This window comes from Pygoscelis adeliae, unplaced genomic scaffold (assembly GCF_000699105.1).
Source record: "Pygoscelis adeliae isolate BGI_AS28 unplaced genomic scaffold, ASM69910v1 Scaffold54, whole genome shotgun sequence".
NCBI lineage: Eukaryota > Metazoa > Chordata > Aves > Sphenisciformes > Spheniscidae > Pygoscelis > Pygoscelis adeliae.
The window spans coordinates 4,670,514-4,695,010 of NW_008824982.1; the positions used below are offsets into that span (position 1 = coordinate 4,670,514).

The 24,497-nt window shown below is 37.5% G+C and overlaps 1 protein-coding gene across 1 annotated transcript in view; it reads left to right on the top strand.

The window, feature by feature from the left end:
• Positions 1-24,497, top strand: part of MAN1A1 (mannosidase, alpha, class 1A, member 1) — a gene marked incomplete at its 5' end in the record, with an annotated part of 117,554 nt that overhangs the window by 49,721 nt on the left and 43,336 nt on the right. The window contains one exon of the mRNA XM_009325682.1: positions 342-436. Coding sequence (XP_009323957.1) covers positions 342-436 — 95 coding nt within the window. The remainder of the gene's footprint in view (positions 1-341; positions 437-24,497) is intronic.

Sequence of the window (24,497 nt, forward strand, 5' to 3'; positions counted from 1 at the left end):
CCCCAGAGCGCCTGGCAGGCGTGGCGGGGAGCACGCAAGCAGCTCTGCACAAGCCGGAGCGGGTCTGACCACGCTGATGTCTCTGGCTTGATGCTGGTCATGCCGGACGCAGGTCATCTGGGCATCGTCACTGTGTGATCCTGCTGTGTGAGTTCTCCCATTACTGTGTGTAATGGAAAATGGGTTGTGCTGCTTCGTTCCTTTGACGTCACTTAAAAAAACAGGGACGCTTCGTTGTGCTGAGATGACTTATACTATATGCTCAGTAACATTATTATCTAAACTAATTTAGTGGGAGCAACAATGCGTTTTCCAACACTTTGTTTCTTCTTAACTTCCAGGTTTTCCGAAAAAAGGCAGTGGAGCTTGGAGAGAAATTGCTGCCTGCTTTCAACACTCCCACTGGGATACCTTGGGCATTGCTTAATATTAAGAGGTAAAACAACTGCTTTTTGGTGACTAGAGCATATAAAAAAGTTATATTGAAACTGTCTTCATCACAGAACTATTACAATTGCTGCACAGTTTTTGTATTTCCAGCTGGGTAAAAGTTGCCATAAGATCCTTGGTTCTACAGTTTAAATTAGGAAATTTAAGTAGATACACGTTGTACGCACAAGAATGCATATAGAAATTAGCATTTATGCACCTCAGAACTGGCTGCTTTTTTGTCAGTTAGTATGTTGCTCATCACTTTTCCTGAAGTCCTCCATTGCTTTTAGTGTTGTTATACATAGGGTAAGGGCCAAAGGACGTGTGCTATTCTGAAGGGGTAAAGTTTCCAGCCACTTTGTATTCACATTTTTACCTGTTCTCAAACGTAGTATCAGCGTGTCCTTCAGTAGCATATCAAGAAACAAGAGTAATCTCTGCTACAAGTGACTCGTTGTTTTGCACCCTCTCCCAGGGAGTGGTTTTGCTTTGGCCAGTTGTGCTTTGAAGACAGCTGCGTGTTTGCTGTAGGGAGATGTATGCTCTCCTGAAGTCACTGTGGCCTCCAGCGTCTGACTCCAGACAGATGTCAGCAATTCCTTGGTCTGCCTCAGGCCTGCTAGCAGTGATACTGTGCTGGCAAAGATCATGTTTTCTTTGCACTGCCTGGGGAAGAATATTGAAAGTTACACCTGTGGGGTATATTTGTGCATTCATAAGGATACATCAGCTTTCTTCGTACTGCGGATAAACCCCAGCACCACCCGCCACAAGGAAGTGAATCAAGAATTTCACATGTGCATGTGTTGGTGTTGTTTTGGGGTTTTTTGTGTGATTCCCTCCTTGACAGTCAGCATCTTCCACTGTTCTCTGCTTGATCTCTGTTTACGGGCACACCTTTTTCCCAGAGTGGGACGTACATTGGCCTGCTTGCTTGGTTGGCTGTTTGCTTCAGGCTTCCCAGTAAACTGCTCAGAGCCAGTCCTACAGAAACCCCTGGTACGTCAGTTCAGACAGGCTTATCTCCCCCCTTCCTTTCAAACACGAGTGAGGCGGGAGGCAAAAAGCAAGTCTGTGTGCAGGAGCAGGAGGGAGTTAGTGCCTCCTGAACTTTCTGGTCGTTGAAGGGGCTGGTTAACTGCTGCCCGGTGATGATCCTTGGACTTCGGTTACTTGCATGCATGCTAATGATTTCTTCTCAACAGACTTTAATGAGTTCTGCACACATTCAACAGCACAACGGCTTGAGGTTTGTGGGTTATTGGTTCTTGTATTTTGTTTTTTTGTAACAGTAAGCTGTTACAAAAACTTCTTGAGTACGAAACCCTAGCGTATGTTTGTAATTGCAACACAACGGTATCTTATTCTACATAGTATATGTAAACGTATTTAAGGTGTTTAGGCTAAAAATTTGTCTTATATGTAGCCCTTACTTAAATCCCTGCTTATCTACTAAATATATCAATGATTTTTGCAGATAGTTCAAATTCTGTCGTAGGTCTTTATGATCTTATTCCTAGCTTCTCACAACAACTGCTGTGGTGCACTGCAAATGTCAGCCACAAACACTACAAGGCAGTGATACAGGAGGGATTCATTTCTTACCTTGCACCAAAGTGGAAGAGGATCTCTGCCGAGATAACTTCCTTTGCTATGGCAGAAAGAGTTACATTAAATGCTGGGTTCTTGGTTATTCGTTCTGAATCCTTGCGCATCTGTCTAGATTTGACCTTCAATAGATGACTCTTCCATAATACTGTGCATAAACAAATACGCTGTCATCCAAGCTTAGGAAATGCTAAGCCACTGAAGCCTGCATATATTACAGATCTAATACGCCTCGTTTCTGATTAGTATTTTATTTGATTTTATTTTGATTTATGCTTCAAATTGGATAACATTCACAATAGATTGTGGGTGTCAGTGGTTATTTTTAAATGACTATTTTTGGATTAACAGATGAGCTGGATATTTGTTTCACTATGCAAATGTTCTTCACAAAATAGTTTGTTTTCTCTGCTTTCCTGTATCATCACAGCCAGACTTGCTCTCTTCTTCGGTGCCTCTGTGTGTAAACATACATACGTGCTTTTGTCTGAGTGTGTCCTTACATACCAAAGGCATCCACCTGAAGTCATGTAGTCTTTCTCTTCTCCATTGTTTTTCTTCATCCTGCTTCTTTCCTCACGACTTAATGACCATGGGACACTTACTGTCTATTTGTGGAACCCTAATCAAATATATTAAAAAGTTCACTATACTATTCTTCAGCTAAAATTATTAGCCAATTCTTGAGTGTGTTTGTAAAATTTCCTTTTGTCTCTGAAGTACATTTTAAGTAATTAGATGGTGGTTTGTACTGGGATTTCCTTTTCTTTCTTTCTAAATGTTTCCGTTGCATTTCCATATTTCTGATGTTCTTGATATTGCTCTGTATCTTCAGCATCTGTTTTTCACTTCTGCTTATACTGCCAAATTTGAAGTTCCTTTTATGGGTCACTTGCTTATTTGAGTAACCAGTGTTGTAAAACACTTGTTGGCTGTTCTGGCTGAAAACACTGGTACAGAGAGGCTGCAGAGAGAGAATGTGTATGAAGTGGTGTTGGCTGGGCAGATAGGTTTGAGTCTTCTTTTGCAGATAAGGAGCACAAGCTGGCAAAGCTGCTTTTATTTATTTACTTACTTACTTACTTATTTTCCTTCCTGACCCAAATCCTTTGTTTAGATATTTCATCTTTAGTACTTCTGAAACAGCAACTATAACAGCTTCTTAAAATACCACTAGTTCATGATCCTTTATTTTTCTTCCCAGTGAGCCATGACAATCTGGCTCCTTCATGCTAAAATTTTCATTTCCTTTTCTCTCAAAAACCTTCAGGTAATTCATGACTGAGCAATTGGGTTGCTTGTGTAGTTCTGTAATATGCCTCTCAGATTTATAGAAATAAAAAAATCTGAAATTATAGCTCCCTTAGTGAGTTAAGTAATCTTAAGACATATCCAGCTTGCCTCATGTTCACAGGATCAAGTAACCTTTTCAATGTATCTATTTATTTTTATCCCTGTAACTATTAAAAAGGAAGCTGAATGGGGCTTCTGGGATGATGCCCAGCTGTGAAATACAGAGAAGAACCCAGATTGTTGTTAGTCTGTTGTATCAGTCAGGAATAAACTTCTGAGTATAAGATCCTGTACAATATTTTTTCTCTTTTGGATGAAAATTGTCTCTTTATGTCGCTTTTCCCCCCTTTGAAAGCAGACCTGTATCTTTTTTAGTCACTATTAGTTCCAATAAGACCACATTACTACTTTCTAATAAGCAGCCCAGAAGCGTTCTTATATGAAAGAATATATTTTCCGTAAAATATTTGCTCTCTATACATTGACCAGTTGAATAGTTGTTTTAAGGTTATTTATTATCCCTTATGTCCTACTATGTAGCAATACTGTTAGACATTAAGGTGCCTGGCTTTTTATGAAGGATCAGTGTGTCATATAACCTTTAAGTGCATCTGAAACTTTGAAAAATAGTTACGCCTTACCTTAATGAAAAGTTTTTGACTGGGCTAAATAATATTTTCATTTCTGGAAACGTAACAAACTGGAAATGGGTTTTTTTGGACGTCCAGCCTGTTTGCAGATGTTGTTGTGCCTAAGGGGGACACTGTGCTTGTTCCCCTGGCTCAGTGACAAAAGTAAATAATGTAAACATTTATGGCTATAGGGACCATGGGAAGTTCTGTATAGAAGAAAAAGCTATGAGGTATGGGTGGAGTGGGCCAGAGCAGGGAAGCTTAACAGAAGTCAAAAAAGAGGAGTTTGAAATAAATTTGATTAATTTGTATTAAAATCAAATCACAGGGAGTGACAAGATTTACTCAGTATAAATGTAAAATGTTTCCCGTGTCTGATGTCAGCCTAGGATTTTTTGCCTTTTACACTTTAGCATTGAGTATATGTGAACAGTGGACCTGAGTTGAATTCAGTGTTACATATTTTATGAAGCGAGATAGCAGAGGCCTTGCTAAATTGTTTGAACAAAGTAGTTACTCATTTGTAGGTAACTGAGGATCAAAGTGACAAAACTGCAATATTTATGCTATTGGGATATTGTCAGCATGATTTTAAAGCAAGGTCCTCTTTTGATTTTTTTTTTAAATTATGAGTGTTTTTTAAATATCACGTTTTGTACAGAATATGTAAGTTATGCCACAGACCTTTCCAGGCCTCAAAGCGTTCAAGGTTTGAACAAAAGTTTCTTGGAGCTACTGAGCCCTTGGAGCCACTGCATGGATTCAGAACAAGAAGGTACACCCACAGCGTGGCTTCAAACACAATCTTTTTTCTCTCACGTTGTTTGAAAAAAAGAAAATAACGAGGAGAAATACGCCCATAGTTTTTTTTATTTTGAATGCTTTAAGTTTCAGTACCAGCTAAGATTCCTGTTCCGTGACAGTAGTGCCAAGCAGGGTGGCTCTCCCCCACCAGCCTGGTTTGCCCAACAGAGCCTGGCTGCTTTGGAGAGGGATTTTATGCTAAAATGCCACAGCATCTGCCAGGGTGACACATGCACAGGTGGTGTTCTCTTCTGGGGCACACACTCTGGTATTTCAGAGTACTGGCAGTATTTTAGGTTGCGGACATTTAAGGGAGCTTATCTCTCGGCACCTTCTGCCTAGGAGGAAATGTGGCTGATAAACCAACCACCGAGGTATAAAATATTGGTCTTTAGACAACAGAACTTGCTTGAAAATATTTTAGATTCAAAGTAATTCCCAAATCCAAAACGTGTTTAAGGTCTCATGTGCCTAAATCACTTGAGGAATAAATGGCCTTCAAAATGTCTTTAGTGTGCTACCTCATTAGAAAAACTCTAGTTCCTAAGAAAAGATTTTAGCTTATAACAGAAGGGTTGTCTCTGAGTTCTGGGACTGCTTCCAAAACATCATAATCAATGCACTTAAGAGTATATTCCTTTATAGTTTGTAAAGGAATCTTAATGCATTGAAAAAGCTTGAAAATGTGAAGAAGAAGGGATCCAAGCATGTACATTCAGTAAACCTTTTTGGACAGCTTAATTCCCCCACTTACACTACCAGAAATGCCTGAAATGTGATTGTTGCATTATTTTGCAAAATTTTCCTAAGCATCAAGTTGTTTGTTATGATATTATGTTCTTTAACAGAATTAATGGTTCATGCTTTTACTTGTCCTAGTGACTTAACAAGCACTTTCTTGCAGAGATTCAATCAGGATGGCTAATTTGAATTTTCTGGTTTGCACTATTAACTCTAGTGTCTAAAATAAATGATAAAAAAAAAAAAAGACTACAGGATTAAATAAAGCTTATTCTTCAACTTTGACTATCTTTGGCAAAAATAAACCTGTTTTTTAAAGACGAAGAACTTACATTGTCTGCATAGGTTGTCATTGTAGGACCATGCAGAAGTTGTGTTTAGATGGAATCTTTAATTTTATCCCTTCTGAATAACTTGGGCGTAATTTTAAAGGAAGAAATCAAAGCTACCTAAGAAAAAAAAGCTAAAAGTAGTCTAGTTTGCATGCTTAATAAAGGCTTTCTGTGTGTGTGGTTTTGGCAAATGCTCCACTGATGTAATAAATTAAAGTAGTAATAGTAACAAAAAGGATTTGGATATTGAGTTAAACACTGAGATTTCCCCTGTAGCAAAACAGACCAACTGAAACCAGACTTTTTCCTTCAGGCGTTTGGATCACACTGTGGATTTTTATTAGCACTGGATGCAAAGAGATAAGTCCTACCTGAACTTTACCTATCTATAAATTATTTGTCTGGTGTTAAACATATGTTTTGGCATAGGATGATTTGCCTTCTAGAGATACTGATCTCTTTCCATTGACTAAAGAAGACCTTAGGCAAATAATGGAAAGAACTAACTGTTTGAGTTGAGGAAATGAATTCCATCCTAATTTATAAGTAACTAGTGACAAGCATGATTTCAGCAAAGGGTACATTTTTTCAGCATTACATTTCAGGTTCATTGCACGATTCATAAACAAGTTTACATTTCTTGAGTCAGTACTGGATGCAAAATAAACTTGAAAAATAGTTTTGTGTTTAGGGGCATTTTGATATCACCATGTTACATGTCGTCTGATTAGCAATTTCATTGTTTTAGAACATGTAAGAACACCACCACAGTAAGCAAATTGCTTGCCATGTCTTTGCTTCACCTGAAATGAGTAGCCAGTTCTGCATTGCCTGACTAGTGCTTTATAGTCAATAAGAATCGAATGAACTATTGTAAAATTATATTTCATTAAAAAAAAACCAAACAGCTTTCCTTTTTTCCTTTGAGTTTCCATAAATAATTCCTCCATGGTCACACATAAAATTAAAAAAATTGGTCTGTGTGTGTTATTAAAATTTATGTTTTTCTGATTGTAGGTATCGGTACGTGTCAGTGCGGTTTTCAGGATAGATACTTTTGGCCTGTGGTGGCGTCTAATTTGCCATTGAGCAATGCAAAAAACCTCATTATAAAAATAGCAGAAAAATTCCATAAGATAGTTCAAGTAACATATCTGTTTGGCGGGGGAAAAAAAAGAACCAAGAATAATACTATTTTGGTGATAGCCCATAATGTTAAGCTGCATTATTCAAACAGCAGCTTCAATTCAATATTGTAATGCTGAATTTGCGTGGGAGGCTGCCCTCTGGCAATAACACAGGAAGGATTTGGGACCTATTATTGCTACTGCAAAATATCTTTCTCAGTTCAAGTACTTTCTTGAAGCACTTGAAGCCAAAGGAAAGAGATTCTAGTCCCAAATTCTAAGTTTAAACACTAACTCACCACAGTTTATTTTTCCACTGTAAAATCAGTGCAAGTACTTACAAGTGCATAATCATCATACTACTTATCTGTGTAAAACCCTATGTGAGTGTTAGTAATGTGATTCCTCAGCATAAAATGTATGATTGCAAACCCTTTCTAGGTCTCTGTGCTGCTAACAATAGGTAGTGTTCTTTTATAAAACAAAACAAACCTTTTGACAAACGATCCCACAGAAGCCAGCTGGTTCCAGGAAGGTCTTGGTCTTCATTTCATGGGTTTTGCCCCGCCTCCACAGCAGACACTCTTTTCAGGGTATCAAAATCTTTCCCGGCTATCATAAATTTTTGTCTTGATGGCTTAAAAAAAAAAGGGAAATGGCTTTTTTTGTTATCTACAAAGAAGATATGAAAGTTTTCTGTGCTAGAAAGGGGGAGGGATTTGAGTCAGGATAAGCAGGTTGCACTATTTTGTGTTTTGCCCGAGAAGAAATCGGGAGTAGGACGTTCACCCGAGTCACCTATGGCATGTACCAACAGGTGACATGTACCAACCAGAAAGTTCAAATTTTCTACTAGTCTGGTTGTAAATTAACTGGGCCCTGGCTGAAACACAGTGACATAGGGTGGATAGTGACAAGCATGGGAAAGTTGCATCAGATCCTCAGTTTGCTCCCCAATAGTTAAAACTGCTCTTGCTCCCCAAAGAAATCTGCCTGCAAGCTTTTGAAATTGCATTTATTGAAAACAGGATTTTATAAATTAGTATATAGATGTTGGTGTTGCTTGTGCTCTTGCTTTAGCTGGGTAACTGCTGCTATCGCCTTGATGTTGGCAGAGTTATTTGTATGACGTACTTTCCTGCTCCCTAGGAGATGCAAGGGAACCCGTAGTATTGAGTTGCCAAACATATCTGAGAGTTGGAGTTGCACATAAAGACGTGCAGGATGAGGCTCAGTTCAAGATGAGACCCGTTTGTATGTTTTACCAGCGCAGCAGTAACTAGCTCCCTAATGGGAGCCAGGCCCTAATAAGTAGCTTGAGGAGCAGTTGTTTTGCCCTGAAATAAATGCCTAGTGCCCGGCCCGCTAAGCTGCCCTTCCGTGACTGGATTAACTGTGCTGGGAACTCCGACACCTGAATGTAGGCACATTAATCTTTGCACTGGTTAAAGATCATTTCCCTTTCAATTGCTTGTATCGTATATGTCCTAATTTTAATCTGTGTCCAGTAAATTATAATCTTACCATAGACAAAATGTGACTGTTGGAAGAGGCTTCCTTGAGAGGGAAGGAAATCAATTCGTACAGACTTCAGGTTTCATTAAATAAATAAAATGAGCACAAGCACTTCTCAGTCACTTCCACCACAATTCAGGTTACCTCAGGGAAGCACTTCATCTAAAAATACTAGTTGCATTAGGATTGTTTCTCCTAAGAATTTTCTAAATGAGAAATTGTGCAGGCACTTACGAGTTATTCGCTTTGTGTATTTGATACAATGTATGTACATTTGCGGGATTTTGCCTGCAAAATCCATCGCTCCATATTTCATTAGGGAACTCTTTAAACAGCCATGAGAAAGGGAGAGGGGGCATTTACCAAGTGCTTTGCTTGTGTATTTTAGCTCAAATTGCTTTAATACTTCTACCTGGATAAATTCTAAAATGGAGCATGTCATTCTTAAAAACAGTAATTTCAAAACAGAAAGGTGGTGGTTGTTTTTTTTCCTACTCTAGTTTAAGCGCATTTATGATGTGATGGATAACAAGGATTGAGATCTACCAAGCACTATATTTTGACTGTCTGACTAAGTTGTTGGTGATAATATGCATAAGGGTATGATACCCGTTCAGCATTATGAGACTGGAGGAACAAGATTTTTACCTAGCATCAAAAGTAAGGACCATTTTAGATTCTAAAATAAGCACTAGTTTAAATAGGTGACTGATGTTTGTAGTTACTCCGTATTCTTATTGTCCTAAAATAATGCGTGTGAAGAAGAGTTGCTAACTACATTTTTTCGGAAATAATTGCTGAGAACAGATTCTACTGTCCTCTTCACAGAAGACTACTTTTTTTTCTCACTAAAAAGACATTTTTCCCTTCAATACTTCTCTAAGTACATTAACCTTTTAATGTATCTTTTATTATAGATATGCACACACATATATGCACACATGTGTGTATAAATATATATGTAAATCTTTATTCATCATTATATGGTTTATCATTGCTGTTGATAGGAGAGGATCTCTCCTTAACCTCCTTCAAACTATAACCTCCCAGCTGGACAGCTGAAACCATACTGTAACTGGTGCAGTTGCGATGCGTCATGTATGTCACAAATAACTATTTCACTTATCTGAATTTTAAAATTCTCTTTATAGTACTTCATAATCCTGTTAATACTGTGAAACTTGAATTTTGTGGGTTTCAGTTTCATTATACCAATGCTGACAGGTGGTTTTTATGCCATTTTTATAAGCTTGTTTAATTTTAAGCTGACTAGTCATAACTGCCTATGACATCTTTTGTTCTTCTGAAATGCATGGCGTATCTGTCTTCATGGATACATCAGATACTCTTTCAGTGCAGTTTTCCATTTAATCTTTTAGAGTGACCTTAAAATAACAAATCAGCATAAAATAGGTTATATTTTTCTCTAGAAATCAGTCTGTTATATCAGAATAATAATTCATGCAGACTGATTTTTAGCTTTGGTTTTGGGGTTTTTTTAACGGAAACTAAAGTTCATTATTTGCTAATTGTTCAGTTAGGTTTAGCATTTGGAGAGATTTGTGGAGTTTCCTTTCTTTTCAGGAATCTTAAAATGATGGAAGGATTATTGGCTTCCTTGCTTGCATAATTGCTGATCATTAGTTGGATTTTCTCAGGCTTATGACCAGCTTCATACATCCAGCCGAATACAGAACACATCCTTGTTTTTACATAATAGTCTCAGCATTGAATACAGATACCTGAAGTGCTGTACTTGTTACTTTCAGTTGTCTCAGTGTTAGTCAACGTAGTGGCACAGTTTTTGGTTGCAAGGCAGCTACGTTGTCTCTCATAGTGTCTCTTCAGCATCCAGACCTTATTTGAATCCTTAATCTAAGTGGCAAGTTTTTATTACAAGTTTCTGAGATCATCCAGTGCCTTTTAGTTGTATGTTTTCTGTAAATCAAGAACTATTGCAATCCATCTTTGATCCTGTTCTAACTTACGTATTTTCTAACCCTGCTACTCCTCTTCCACGCTTGCCGCCCTCTTCTAATCCATTTTTATTTCAGCTCTGATGGATGTTTTTTCTACCGAACTGTGATTCTGCCCTTGCCCTGACATCTTCCATAAGAGGAATCTGAATCCTGGGTGCATCATGTTTTCCAGATCTATGGGTTGCTTCTCTGAGTCTTTTTTCAGATGTTTCAGTTTCATACCTTGCAAAAATTAATGTTTGGGAACTGTACTGGGTGTTGTCCCACATACGTCTTCTGAGACTTCTGGGCTGACTGTTTTTCAGCCCCTCCCTCCCTCCCTCCCATGTTTGGGATTTTCTAGTTGATCTGCTTCTCTGCCTCTGCAGTACCCAAAATGGGACATACGCTAGAGTTGCTGCCTTTAGGTAAGATGCTTTATGGAAGAGTTGATCCATAAATCCTACTTCTCCTAGTGTATTATCATGTAATACACTGTTCATTATGGTCTTGGATATATTAAAGTACTTGAATATTCTGAAAGGTGTGGTAATCAAGCTATTCTTAGGCATATTTTAGTATACATTCAGGGGGGTATATATGTATACACACAGATGTTTTTTATAGAGAGAGATATATATAACATTTTTATATGTATATGTAACATCTAGCAGTGTAAAGCAAATTGGGCTGCTTTAGGGAAGTTTGGGAGAAAGGATAAATAAAAAAAAGGTTGTGCTTGGCTTTGCTGCTGAAGGCTATATATTCTTTAAAAATTTCTTTTTCTATCTCCAGTTTCTCTCAAATACAGAATTATGTGGCTTTTACCATCCCCTGGAAGACTCTAGAAACGTTTTAAAAAAAAAAAAAGACAAACCCAAAACATTGTCAGCCTTCATTTGCTATTGAATATTCAATCTTCCCTTTCTGACACCTAAGCTGACCACATGAAAACTATTGGATCAGAATAAAATAGGTTACCACTCTTGGAAAGCCATGATGTCATAATTCTCGTATTTCTACACTCGTTCTTATCTTTCACAAAGGAGGGGATACAAGGGGAGAAAAGAAATAATTTTTAAGCAGCAATGAGGCTGGAGAAATAAAACATCTTTCGGGCATAAATGGAAAATGAAAAAAAGGCACATTCATTTTATTTGGTTCTCCTTTCCTCACAAGAGAACCCTTGAATAATCCTTTCCAGTTTATAAAAACACCTTCCGATGCTAATACAGATATGGACACAGAAAGATGTATGCTGCTTGAATGCTGCATTAATTATCTTTGCAGTATTTATAACAGAACACTTTTGATCAGAAGTCTGATGAACTTTAGTCTATATCTCTATGAAGTTGTTTTCCTTTACCAGTTCTTAAAATTTCTTGCAATTTGTGCTCTGCGAAGGCCAGACAGGTATGGAGAACTTCTAAGGGTTTCCAAAGACAAAGTCAGCTGAGGAAGAAATTTTAAAAGTCTCAGCAGTGAAGTCTTTCAACAACGCAACTACAAGGAAAACCTCTTTTCTAGTTGAAAATATGTTGAAATACTATGCACCTCTGAATTTTGTCATTAAGAAGATTCTTTAAAAATTAATTTTTAAGCTTATGTCGTTGTTCTACTAACTATATTAAGTCACATTATAATTTATTTGCCTTATTACAACACTTCATTAAAATGTCAGAAGATACAGCTTCTAGGCAGGGTATTACACCAAGAACCATGCATGCGGTGCTTTTCACATATGGAAATAGCTACAGCAGGTCTGTTCTGCAGCGTGAATTAACAAAGATTGATTGCAATCTGTTTTTATTAACTCAAGGAAGAAAAGCAGTGTAGTGATATTAAGAAAATTAATTATAACTTTCTAATCTGGTAATTAATGTGCATCTGGGCATGAGTGCAGTTAGTGCAATTCAATGATTTGGCAGTTCTGACAAATGAACATCATCTGTTTCAAGGTAGACAACTGGTTTTTAATCTTTGCTCAAATTTTTATAATCTTTTCCATTTCAGAATGGTTTTAACAATTTGTATGTTAGATATGGCCATTTACTATAATAATGTGAACTGAAGTTCAGTTGTATCTTTCAGGACTGAAGTTTGGTTGTATGTTTTAGAACCCTCTTTTATTCTTTTCCAGTGTTGTACTGAAGTTTCTTATGAAGCAGTTGTATGAAACAGTGATTACTAGTAATTGACCTGCGTATGTTGAATAATCTTAAAATGCTACTCAGAATTTAATGTACCCTGTAAATTGAGATGTGTCCAATTAAATAGAGTTCTTAGGATAATCACTTTCAAAACTAATCAAGTAATGTAATGATGTTACTAAAACTCTTATTGACTTAATTGTGACAAATTAATAAACCTAACCAATGCAATTACTGTAATGGTCATATTAGTTTGCATTTTTCATAACCTATCCGTAACTGTTTTTCAGAAACACAAAGGGAAAATAGAAATTACCGAGGTGCGTTGAATTAGCATGACAAGGTGACTTGAGTGGGGGGGTGCCTGTGCCCTTCTTGCACCTTTATGAGGCGTGAAGGTTATTGTGGATCATCCCATGCTCAGTGCCTCTCTTCTATTAGGAAATCAAATGCTACTGAACAAAAATTAGAGCTAGGATCCTAGCACTGGAATTGGTAAGAGAAAATGCTCTTAAGCAGTCTGGCTGGTTTTGCTACTATTAAATTCCATCTCCTAAACTACACCAGTAAACAAAGTATTGGAATCTTGTCAATAAGGTTTATCTTTTGTGTTATTTTTAACAACGGAATGGGAAAAAGCACAATCTATGTAAATCAGACTCTGACAGAAAACTGTCCGAAACTATTCAATATCCTTACACTGTCAGTGAACAGATGGTTAAAAAAACCTGCTTTGTTTACATGAACTTTTGGGGGGCTTGCTTGTTGTCTTTAAGGAAAAGCTTAAAGCTTAAAACAGCAGCTTTTTTTGCTGCTGTTTAAGTGTTCATTAGGAATGCATTAGAGAAGGTGTTCTGGGAGACCAAAAGCCAGGAGTTTTCAGCCCAGTGAATCTGTCCTTTCGGTTGTTTTGTGACGCAGTTTCAAGAGGAGAAAGATGAACAGCCTTTCCCAGAACAGCTTCTTGCCCTAGTACTTAAGACGTTCTCCAGGAATTTAGCAGGCATGGGTTTGAACCTCCTCAGCGGGAGGAGGATTGAACTGAGGTCTTTCACTTCTTGGACATCTGCTTTAGCTCCCTAGGTTATTGCTTCCTTTAAAAGAAAGCATTAGCTATAGAGTTTAAATCAGTCTGATCTTACTGATAGATGGATGGTGGGTATATTATGGCTTAAGGGCTTGTGAATAATTAAGATCAAGGGATCAACGTGGATGTCTTCATCAGCAGGTTAGTTCAGCTCAGGAGTGAGCTTCTGAAGTGTTTCTCCCAGTCTTCCCCACTTGCTGTGCTGTGGTTTATGGTTAAACGCAAAAGTGCCTAAAAGTGGATGTTTGCTTGGCACATTTGACCTGCTTGTTCTCAGGACATGTGGGGATCATAAACCTGGTGTTAGATACCTAAAGGAAAGCCTTCTATGTCTGTTGTTGGATTGAGCTCAAGCTGAGCAGAGAGCCAGCCAAGATTTTAAGCAGAAATGAAAAGATTTGATTATTCCATAATGAAAATAAATATATAAGGGATTGGGGGCGGGGAGCAGGGGGGAAGGATGTTACTGAGGCTCTAATCCAATAAAAGCCTTGGAACTTTATACAGGACCTACTACGAAATTCGGTTGTTTTAGTGGTAGAGAGTAAGATTCAGGCAGATCTCATATTGTGTTTGCTTTATGAATAATGCCTGGAGAGACAAAAAAAATTTAAAAACCACCCAAAAAAACCCCAAGCACAAAGAGAGGAACTTGAAAATTGGCAGAAGTTTGTTGGTTGTTGTTAATGACTGTAAATACTGCTTGTTGGTGTTCACTCTCTTATGCCTTCTCCTAATTTGTGTTTCACAGCCAGTGCCATGTCAGTGGTTTTAGGATCCTGAAATATTCCATATTGTTCTCCATATCAAAAATTTTTCTTTGAATAAATTAGCTTGTATTTCAAAATAAAAAATAGGCAGCAATGCAGTTTATTGCATTAGTCATACTGAACAATTAATTTTGGAACAAATCAAATAAAGAAAGAATATAGCAAATTTGGCTTTTTTTTTCTTTCTGTTTAGACACACGGTTGTGAACAATTCATATTTTCATTATTTTTGTCTGCTTCAAACCATTTTGTCAGTATCTTAAGTTTTTGTATTGTTTTATTTTCAAATTTGCTAAGTATTTTCTTTGCACTCACCAATGTAACCAACTTTCATGAGCATTCATAGTAATAAAGCTCAGTTTGCACATGGCAAAATAAGAACAGTTACATGAAATGTAGCCATTTGGAGCAAGAGATATTGTGAAGTGTCTTACGTATTCTTTGAAGTCATTCTGTGGTGGATTAGACACTCCAATACTGTAAATCTGTTTGATCACGCTGTAACTTTCAGTTAGATCAGCTATACTTTCGTTATGTGCTTTCATGTACTACCAGATATTACAACTGACAGAGCACACATTACAGAATTAGTTTATAGATACGTAGGACAAAATATAACCCTAAATGATATCCAGTGGTATAATTCATTCAGCTGTGCTGACAAAATGGATGGCTGCAGAACTGACGTGGGTAGTGAAGTCCAAGAGATCCTCCAAAAGCAAATACAGTCATGTATATGAATGCCTCAAGGCTTTTTGGTAGCTATCTGTGTTTTTTCCTCATAGTATTAAAAGGTACGGAACGTTAACCACAACACTTCAATCTTTCTGTCCCATTTTGATAGAGAGGTTGGCTCTTAATGTCGGGTTTTTTTTTTTTTAAAGAAAAACTTTTAACTTTTTTCTATTTAATCTCCTTTTTGCTGATCAGTTGCATGTACATATAATTCTGAAAGCTGATCCTCTGTCATATCACTGGGTTTCTGCTATGATGGCCAGCATGATATTCATATTGAGAAAGAAACTGTAAAAGAAGATGCTGAATTCTTCCATCAGGAGAAATAAGGATTGCCAAAGAACCTGTATGTGCTGAGATTGTTCTAGATTTTCTCTATGCTGTTTTGCAGTGAGTTGTTGCTAAAAATCCTGTACGCATTCATACTAACTGTATGGCATTATCGTATCAATGTCATGGCTGGGTGAGCGTTTCAAGTGAGTGTGCCTCTTGCTACTGGCACCTGCCGGTGTTAGGGTGATTATCAGGTTCTGTGTAGGCTGAATCTCTGCTATTATTTTTTTTTCCTAACATTGTCATATAATTTGGAATTACTATAGTAGAGAGCTAATGCCTGGCTAGTCAATCTTAAGAACAAATGACCCAGCAAGCAATACTTCCATGATCGTGTTCTGCTCTGACTGACCTTTAACTCATTGCAGGCTGACTTGTGCAAGGGTAGAGAGGAGTAGGAATTCACAAGCATATCTTTGTGTTGTGGAAGACAAGCAATCTGATTTTTTACTCCTTAGTCCAGCGGGCTGATGTGGACTGTCTTCTTTGTGTTGGGTTAGGTGGATGCACCTAGCCGACATCCAAAATATGTGGTGTTCTCCCATGTTCTCGCTGTAATCTCACATTAAAAAATGAGAACTTCATGTTTACTGCTTTTTGATGAGCAGAAGTTGCTCGCTGTAGTACGCCATAACCTAACTGAGTGGACCTGGCTTAGGGGATACAGTATAACTGAATGTAATATTTAAAGACTTATCAGAATAGTCAGTTTGCTCTATATTAAACAATCCACTGCCCACCAACAAGCAGTAATAAAATCCCAGCGGTAAATGCCATAGACACATGGATGTCGCTGTAGGAATCCAGATAGCAGAGGGTAGAGACAAAATGAGAGTTGTACAATGGTGGGGTAGTTTGAGAGCTATTGAGAAGGAAGTAAAAAGGCGCTAGTGAGCCAGCTAAGCAGTTTGTTCCAGAAATTTGCCTTCATTGGTTTAAACTTCACGTTAAAATTACATTTTTATTGTTACAACACTGACACATCTTTACGAGGAAGTTAATAGGAGGGAACAATCTTTCAGCAAATTAAATTAAAGGCTAGTATTTCCAGCTGACATGCGTGAAACTGCTGCTACATTCCTTGCAGTGGTGCTTAGAGAAAGAAATGAGCAAGTATTCATTATAATTGAGGTTTAATGGTATCCATATGCTATATATCTTGTAATGGTGCTCATGTTGTGTGGTTTCTGTGTAGTATAAGAGAATTGAGTATTAGCCTGTCAAAGGCCCATTAATGTAAATGTCTTGATTCAATACTTAGCCTTGGTGAGGCTCATGTGTTTCAAATATATCCCAGCAAATTGTGATCGGTGCAGCATATCTGACAGTCTTTCTGGTTGACCTTCCAGGTTGTCCATTTCATGTCATACAGCATACTTTCTAGATAATGAAATCTATTGGAGCAAAGAAGATTTATTAAAAGCATTTCATTTTGATTTTAATTCTTTTGAAATTAATATTTTCTAACAGACATTAGAATGTGCAGTCTTTCAGCAATGTTGTTTCACATCATGTCATGATACTTTACTGAGGCCATAAATAACCTATTTGCTCTATCTTCTACCCAGAATTCATTTTGTAAATTAATTGAGTTTTGCTTAACTATGTTTTAGTCAGCATTGTTTTAACAGCTAATAGCTTTTGGACCTGTCTTTGAAGGCTTAAATCTGTCATTTTAGTATTCAGCCTGTTGTATGGTTAAGGTTTGCTGGCATCCAGGTTTTTCATGAGCAGTACAAGTTCACAAGCCTGCTTTTGAGTAACTAAACTTTGGACAGTGGTTCAAACTTGCGTCTTTTTCTCCACTTCACGAAGTCTAAACTGTCTAATTTTTTCATGATAGACCGGTTCTTCTGAATGAGGTACCACAGGTGATTTGATAAGTCATACCTTAAAAATTAGAAAAGGACTCTATGGGCTTTACTTGTTTCCCTCCTCCTCCTATAATGCACAGGGATGGGATGCTGTAAAATTTTTATTACTATTTTCAAACAACCTTAATTCATCAAGAATGTATGATTTAGCTTTCTATTGCTTTATCAGATGTTTTTTGGGAGGTTTCAGAAATTAAATAATCACAAAAAATAAAGCAGAAGTCATGTCATCAATCCATGTGTTCCAGAACTGAACACCTAAGCTGCACCTAAGTTACCCCAGACGGATGTTTGTCTAGCCGTTTTTTCAAGACCTGCAACATGGAGATTCCATACTTTTCCAAGAAAGCTGATTCAAGTGCTTCTGTGTCTTCACTATTGGGACTTTTTTGGGGTGGGTGTTATTTTCTCTGATGTCTATCCTGGAACTTAAATACTGCACTATTTCAGTGGAAGATTTATCCCCCTTTATGTGTTGGAAGAAGGGTATTGCCATGTCTAATCTGTTACCCATTAACAAGATCACTCTTTCTCTCCTCAACCCTGGGGCAATGCTTTCTGTGTTCCTGATAATTCTTGTTACTCTTCTCTAAGCTTTCTAATATTTGTCCCTGTCTTTCTTGAAATGTGGTTGGTGTCCGGTATTGGATGCAGGTCAAGGAAGGCCTTTCCATGAGTGAATAACATATGCCCTTCAGCACCTTCATTCCTCTCACTACATTTAAGCTACGTCATACACCCCGCAACATGCCTTGTTTGCTTTTCCACTTAACAGACTGCTCACTTCTGAAACCTCCTTCCCCACACCTGCTTCTCCAAGTTTTTTGAATGCTTCTGTAGCAAATTCTAATCCTAGGTAGTAGCTTCATGAATTCTCCAGACTTCTTTTCCATACACATTTTTTGAGTCAGCAAAGTACTTGTCTTCTCAGAGCAGCTCTGGTATACACTCAGCATCACTTACACTTATTTCCCTCACTCAAGTACAACAGAAAGAGAAAGCCATGGCATCACCACCACTTTTATGTATTTTTTGTGTTATTCTATACCATACCAGTACTTGATCCTCTGATAGGGGAGACTTTATGTTTCAGTATCTTTGAAGTAAACAACCGGTTTATTTTTTCTTCTTTTACGATCCTTTGTAATTGTATAGCTTTTTGTGCGTGAGCCAGATTGGTTTGTCATTAATCAGTCATGTATTGACTAAACATGTCTTAGGTACTTCAGAGGATTAGAAAAAGACCTGCTGCTGTCCACAGAGATAGCAGCTGAGCAGCGGTGGTTCTTTGTGCTCGCCTGTTAAGGAGGAGAAGGGAGCCTGGCCTTTTATATTCCATCCCTGCATTCAGCCACACATCAAAGACAATTTGGACTCTGGTTGCTGGCCCTTGAAGACACCCTTTGGAAACCTGCCTACCTGTAAGAGATGGGAGTGAGAAAGGGGAGCCATCTCCACTTTTGTGTTTACTCTGATCATTTTGACTTGGGCCGGGGTGTTGCTCTCATACTCCCAAATTTGTAATATAATAAGAGTCAAGAAATAAATCATTTTGATAGAGTAGACAGACTCTATTTTAAGTTACTCATAAGAGACGTAAAAATAGTTTATTTTGATGGCTTTTGAGTTCAAAGTCTCTCTGGTACCCAAAAGACAATTGTGCACCTTACCAAAAATACTTCTTTTGACTGACATTATCTTTCAAAAGTGTCAAAAAGACTAACCACTATGCCATATCTATCCAGAATATACTCCATTCCTGACAAGGTCTTCATTTTAGTTGAAGAACAACTATGGCACTTCTTACATGATGATCCTTGCAAGATACTCCATGCTATACTATTCCAGTCTACATCTGGAAACACAAAAAAGGGGAAGAAAAAAAAAAAGGCAAAAAAAAAAAAAGCTTAAAATACAGATTCTTGCACTAAAGCCATTAAAAGCAGTGAGAGATTGCAAAAAACATTGAAAGCCTTTGACCAAATGTTTTGCTGGAATTGGGACAGAAACCTGATTGTCTTAAATGCTTTATAAAACTATAGCATCACTGTTCTCATTGATAATTTAAAAAAGAAAAATAGCAAGATACTTTCCCTGTGTACATTGTTTAATACGCAGAAGCTTTTTCAATGTGGTTAATGAAACTGTGTGTGCTGGTGCAGGAACAAAAAGTACACGTACCGTCTCCAGCAGGATTCCAGAAGTGTGGGGGTTTTTCTGAGTCTTTGATTGTTCTTTCATTTTAAATAGTAATCCTTTCATGCTGATTTCACTTCATCCTTTATTATCTTATTTTCATTGTATTGATTAAAATCCCATTACTGTTAAAAAAAAGCTTATTTGACTACTTCATGCTAGTCCCTTTGTTATCTGATAATCTGGTTTACAAAATCCTCCAAGGAATATCTTAAGTGTGGTCATGAGTATTAGCACATGTATTGTGATTATTTTTTTAAGATACTTTTGGAAGCAATGTTTGGTACTTCTCATTTTTCTGCTCTGCCAAGGTCTCGTAGGTCTTTCAGCCTTTTTCAGCTCTATTGAGTTATTAGGTAATTGGATGGAAAACTTCTTTTCTTCTTCAGGATATTCACTACTTTAAAGTATCATTGTATCGTAATTTAAAACATGGATTACTGGGAAAAGATTATGGAACAAAATTACTTTTTCTTTAAAAATACAAGTCTTGCCTGATCTGACTTTACTGAGTTTTCAAGGTAATGTTTGTCCTTTTTTTTTTTCCTTCTTCTCTTATGGTATAATCGGATTGTCCTGGATCATAATTTTTAGTGCGTGTCTGAGAATTAAGCTGTATTGGGCTGTGCCTTGCCATCTGAGATAGTCGGCATCCTTGGTTTCCTGTAAATAGCTCATCTATAAGATGAGTAGCAGTTGTGTAAAAGTATTTGTTGCTTGAAGTTATAAGAAGTAGATTAAAGGTGAAGTTCTGGATTTGGTGGAACACAATTGAATAACTGATTAAATAGAGACTCTACCACAGGAAAAGTGTAATGGGGATATTTTCCTCAGGTGAAAATCAGGTGCGTATTAGATTACGTGTGGGTTTTTTTTTTCCATCTGCCTGCTATACAGTAGGAAATATTCCTATTTAATCATACCTTAGTTAATGAATTTGGTCATATTTTAGCCATTGGTTGATTTTCCTTGATGGCACAAACAATGAGAGACTTCATTCATTTATAAATATGTGATCCAATGAAATCACATTTAATGTTTATTAAACCATGTTGCATTATGTTTGGAGCACAAGCATAACATTCGGAATCAGAAACTGATAAATAGCATGGATATCTTCCACTAGCCTAGTGATATGCCTGAAACTAATGTCATTTGAGAAAAATAGGGATAGCTCTTTATCGTTAAATTGACTGGATTATACTGAATAATATGTATCTTCTATAAATGTATAAAGCGGGGGAAAAGGAATCTGTAAATTGCATGTAAATAAGTACTTCTTTTCTTTAAAGTAATTGACTTTAATCTTGATTTTCAAATAGTTAATAGGCTTTGAAGGATAAAACTGTGCATAAGCAAACGTGTCATGTGCTGGGAAAAGAAACCAGAACAGTCTTTCTTCTACATGGTATTATGATTTCCAGAAAGAGATCCAGTTCCCAAATCTGAATGGTGTTAATGGAAAGGATTTACACAGTGATACTGGTGTTTCAGTCAGGCTGCAGGGATTCCCTGTATTTATATTAACCTGTCATCTCTACAATAATTTTAATGACAGTTACAGGATTTTAATGCTTGATCGGTGCCTGTTGAAGCCACCAGGAGTCTTTCTGTTGGCTGTGAGTAAGGATCAAGCCCTTAGTGACTGGCACTGGGGAAAACAAATGTTTATCTGATCCCAGAACAAATGGATTTATATGACACGGCAATGTGTGGGTAAAGAGGAAGGAGAAGATTGAAGCAGACTGGAAAAAAGGGATATTTATACTTTTCTTAAAGCATTCGTCAAAACAGATTATGTCTTTAGTTACACTCGTCTGAAAAAGACTACTTCAGGGTTTTTTTTATCTGAAAAAGCTGTCCCTTTCAGTGAACCAGAATGCCATTTCAGTAGTGTTTCATACAGCTGCCACAGCATCTGTGAAAGCAGATACTGAAGAGAGGTTTCCCTCGACAACAGTGGTGTCTCTGTATTGTACATGTTTAGATTGATACACATATCTGTAAATGCATATGCAAGTGTAATTTATGGCATTTGTAAGTTAATGTTATATCAGATGAGTATCACAGCTGCAAGTCTTGTGACAAGCTGTCCAGTATCTGAAACCACTGTTGATCCAACAGCTGTGTTAAAAGGAGAAATAATTGACTGTCAGTCAGAAAGCCTTTGGCGTAGGCTTCTTGCAATGAATGGTAGCTACAAAACTGCTTAAAACAGACCTTTGCAACTTGTCAGCCAATTATTTTTAATAACGGAGCCATGCAGTTAGTGTAATGATTTTGATTCTCACTTCAAACATTTAATGGTACCACATGCAATGTCAAGCACAATAAATGTGACTAAATGCTTTGAAAGACTTTTTAACTTAAATGACTGTGAATCCACTTAAAATATTTTCTTGACAGGAGAAGCTAATAAAAGCTAATTTTATTAGCTTTTCTAATTTTATTAGAAAAGTAAAAGATTAAAAACACTTTTTAAAGTTACCATCTGGTAAGGAATGAATATGATCTGGATAAACAAGAGTGATACAGATATATTTAAAATGACTGAGATTGAGGTTAGGACGATGTAGAGTATTATAAAATTACTGTTGGGAAGTGGGAAAGTGGGAATTAGTGGCTGGGAGGTTTCATATAGCCTGTCACTTGCCATCCGTTGTGTTGACGCTTTGAATATTTACCGTCTCTGAAAAGTCCTCATCAGACTGAGAAGACCGAATACTCAGATTTTGTCCTGTCCAGAGGATCAGTAGTGGCTTTCCTTGAAAAAGTGACTCATCCTCTTCTGATAGAGAAGCCACTGTTTTCACAATATTTCAGTACACTAATATTCTTGATTGGGTTGTGACTGTCCTTAATCTGAACTGGAGGTGACCGCTGTTGGAGGATCTCCATCACAGAAACGCATCTTGCTGCTTTCCACTTGAGGCTGTGCGGAGACAACTGAAAGATCTCAAGTGACTGTCAGTAGCGGGAAGAATATCTGGTAACACAGAAGTCGATTGGGAGTGCAAGAGGAGAGTTGTGGGGCCAGAAAGAAAGAGCAGCAGCAAAAAAACCCAATAAACACGTCAAGGAGAAAAAAGAAATGGGGAAGTTATGGGTTCTAGCACCAATTCTCCATGCTGTTTCTATGTTACCTAGTCACCCCAAATGCAAACTGCCCAACACTCATCGTCATAACAAATTATTTTACAGACAAAGGAAACTGCTAACGTTTATTTGCACTTGGACAATGCACTTGATATGACACAAGAACAATTTAGCAAAGCTTGAATATCAGTTATTAGTAAAGGAATTCTGCTGTGGGATAGAAACTCACTGAAGTCAGAAGCTAATGAACTCATCAGGGTGGAGAGGGGATTTATAGCAAATCCTCAGCAGAAAAAAAAAGATAACCTAAAAGTTGAATGTTAGAAAAGTGATATAAAACTGGGAGCAGAGTCTTATAGAGAGATATACTGGGCAAAGTAGATCAAGAGTGCTGATTGCCATGGCTATGGTGGTTTAAGGCAGCAAACACTCTTATTTAATGTGAAATGTAAAGTTCTGAAATAAGCTTTAGACTTAAACAAAGTTAGTTCATCTTACAGTATTAAAAGGCATGGCAGAGAGGAAGAGTACATATATAAATAGTGTTTCTCATGGACTCTTCCAAAATTCTTAATTATTTTTCTTCCCAGTGAATCTGTTAAGAAGGTGTTTTCCATTGGCTTCTCAGAACCAGGATATCTGGAGTTTTTCTTGCTTTGGTTTTTCTCTTTTGGAGGCGGAGGGGCTTTTTGTTTGGTTATTTGGTTGAGTTTGGTTTTGGGAGGTTTTTTAGACTGTCACTAACAATGAGTTATACCAGTTGCTACAATAGGGAATTTCATTCTGATACCATCTTCTTTTACACCGTCTAACTTATTATCGCATGGATGGCAGAACTGTAGACTTCTATTAATTTCCTGTTATTTTCACTTTTCTTTGGGGACCTGATTAAAAGTAGTCTATGCTGGTACTTATTATCTCTAGCCTTGCTCTGTTGTGTTGTATTCCCTCTTGCTTCTTTAGCCCTTGAAATTGATTAATTAAACCTTTAGTGCAATAAAGTAATAGGAAACATGAATTGTTTAGTTTATTCATTAGTGTGTTGTGGGAGACATGTAGGTCTGTGCTGTGCTCAGATAACTTTTATCAGAAGTGATTACAGTAATGAGTACAGTTTTAGTACAGTTTTAGATGGTGACACTGAAAATTACCTTTAAACACTTGACATGTCTCATAGTGACATTTCAAATCATGTACTGCTTGGCTACTAATTGTCTCTCCCTGTCTCACACTCCTCCACATGGCTGCGTACGCGTGAGCTTACTGCTCTGTTGGTTTGCCGCAGGGTGCCAGTTCCACAAGCTTTGATGCCCCTTTAGAGCACCAGTAACGTGAAAAGTGTCACAGGGCAGACAGCCATAAGGAAAGGATTGTACAAACCCTGCCAGTAAAGTTCTAAAGAAATTCAGTATTTTTCCACAGAGAAATGCTGCAGGAATTTGACATAAACGAAGCAACCCAACAGTCCAAATGGACTGGTGAGAATAAGATACCGTGATTACTTTAAGCATCAATAGACACAGTATCGCTAGATCCAGATGTCCAAAACCCATGTATCAGATCACGAAAGAAGTATCCCAGGGTGTCTGGTGGTGTTCAGAGCCTGTGGAAGGGGTGTTTTATTTTTTATTCTTAGCAGCTGACAGACTTCAATGTGTACAGTAAAGCCTGATCTTCCCACAGGCAATTTCACCGGCTTTGGCGTATTCTCTGCTGCTCTCCAGAGGCAGATGAGATTGTCTTCTCTTTGTCTTGGTTCTCTCTGGCATTTTGGTCTCCACCTGCGTCTTGGCTCCTCCTGCTCCCTCTGCCAC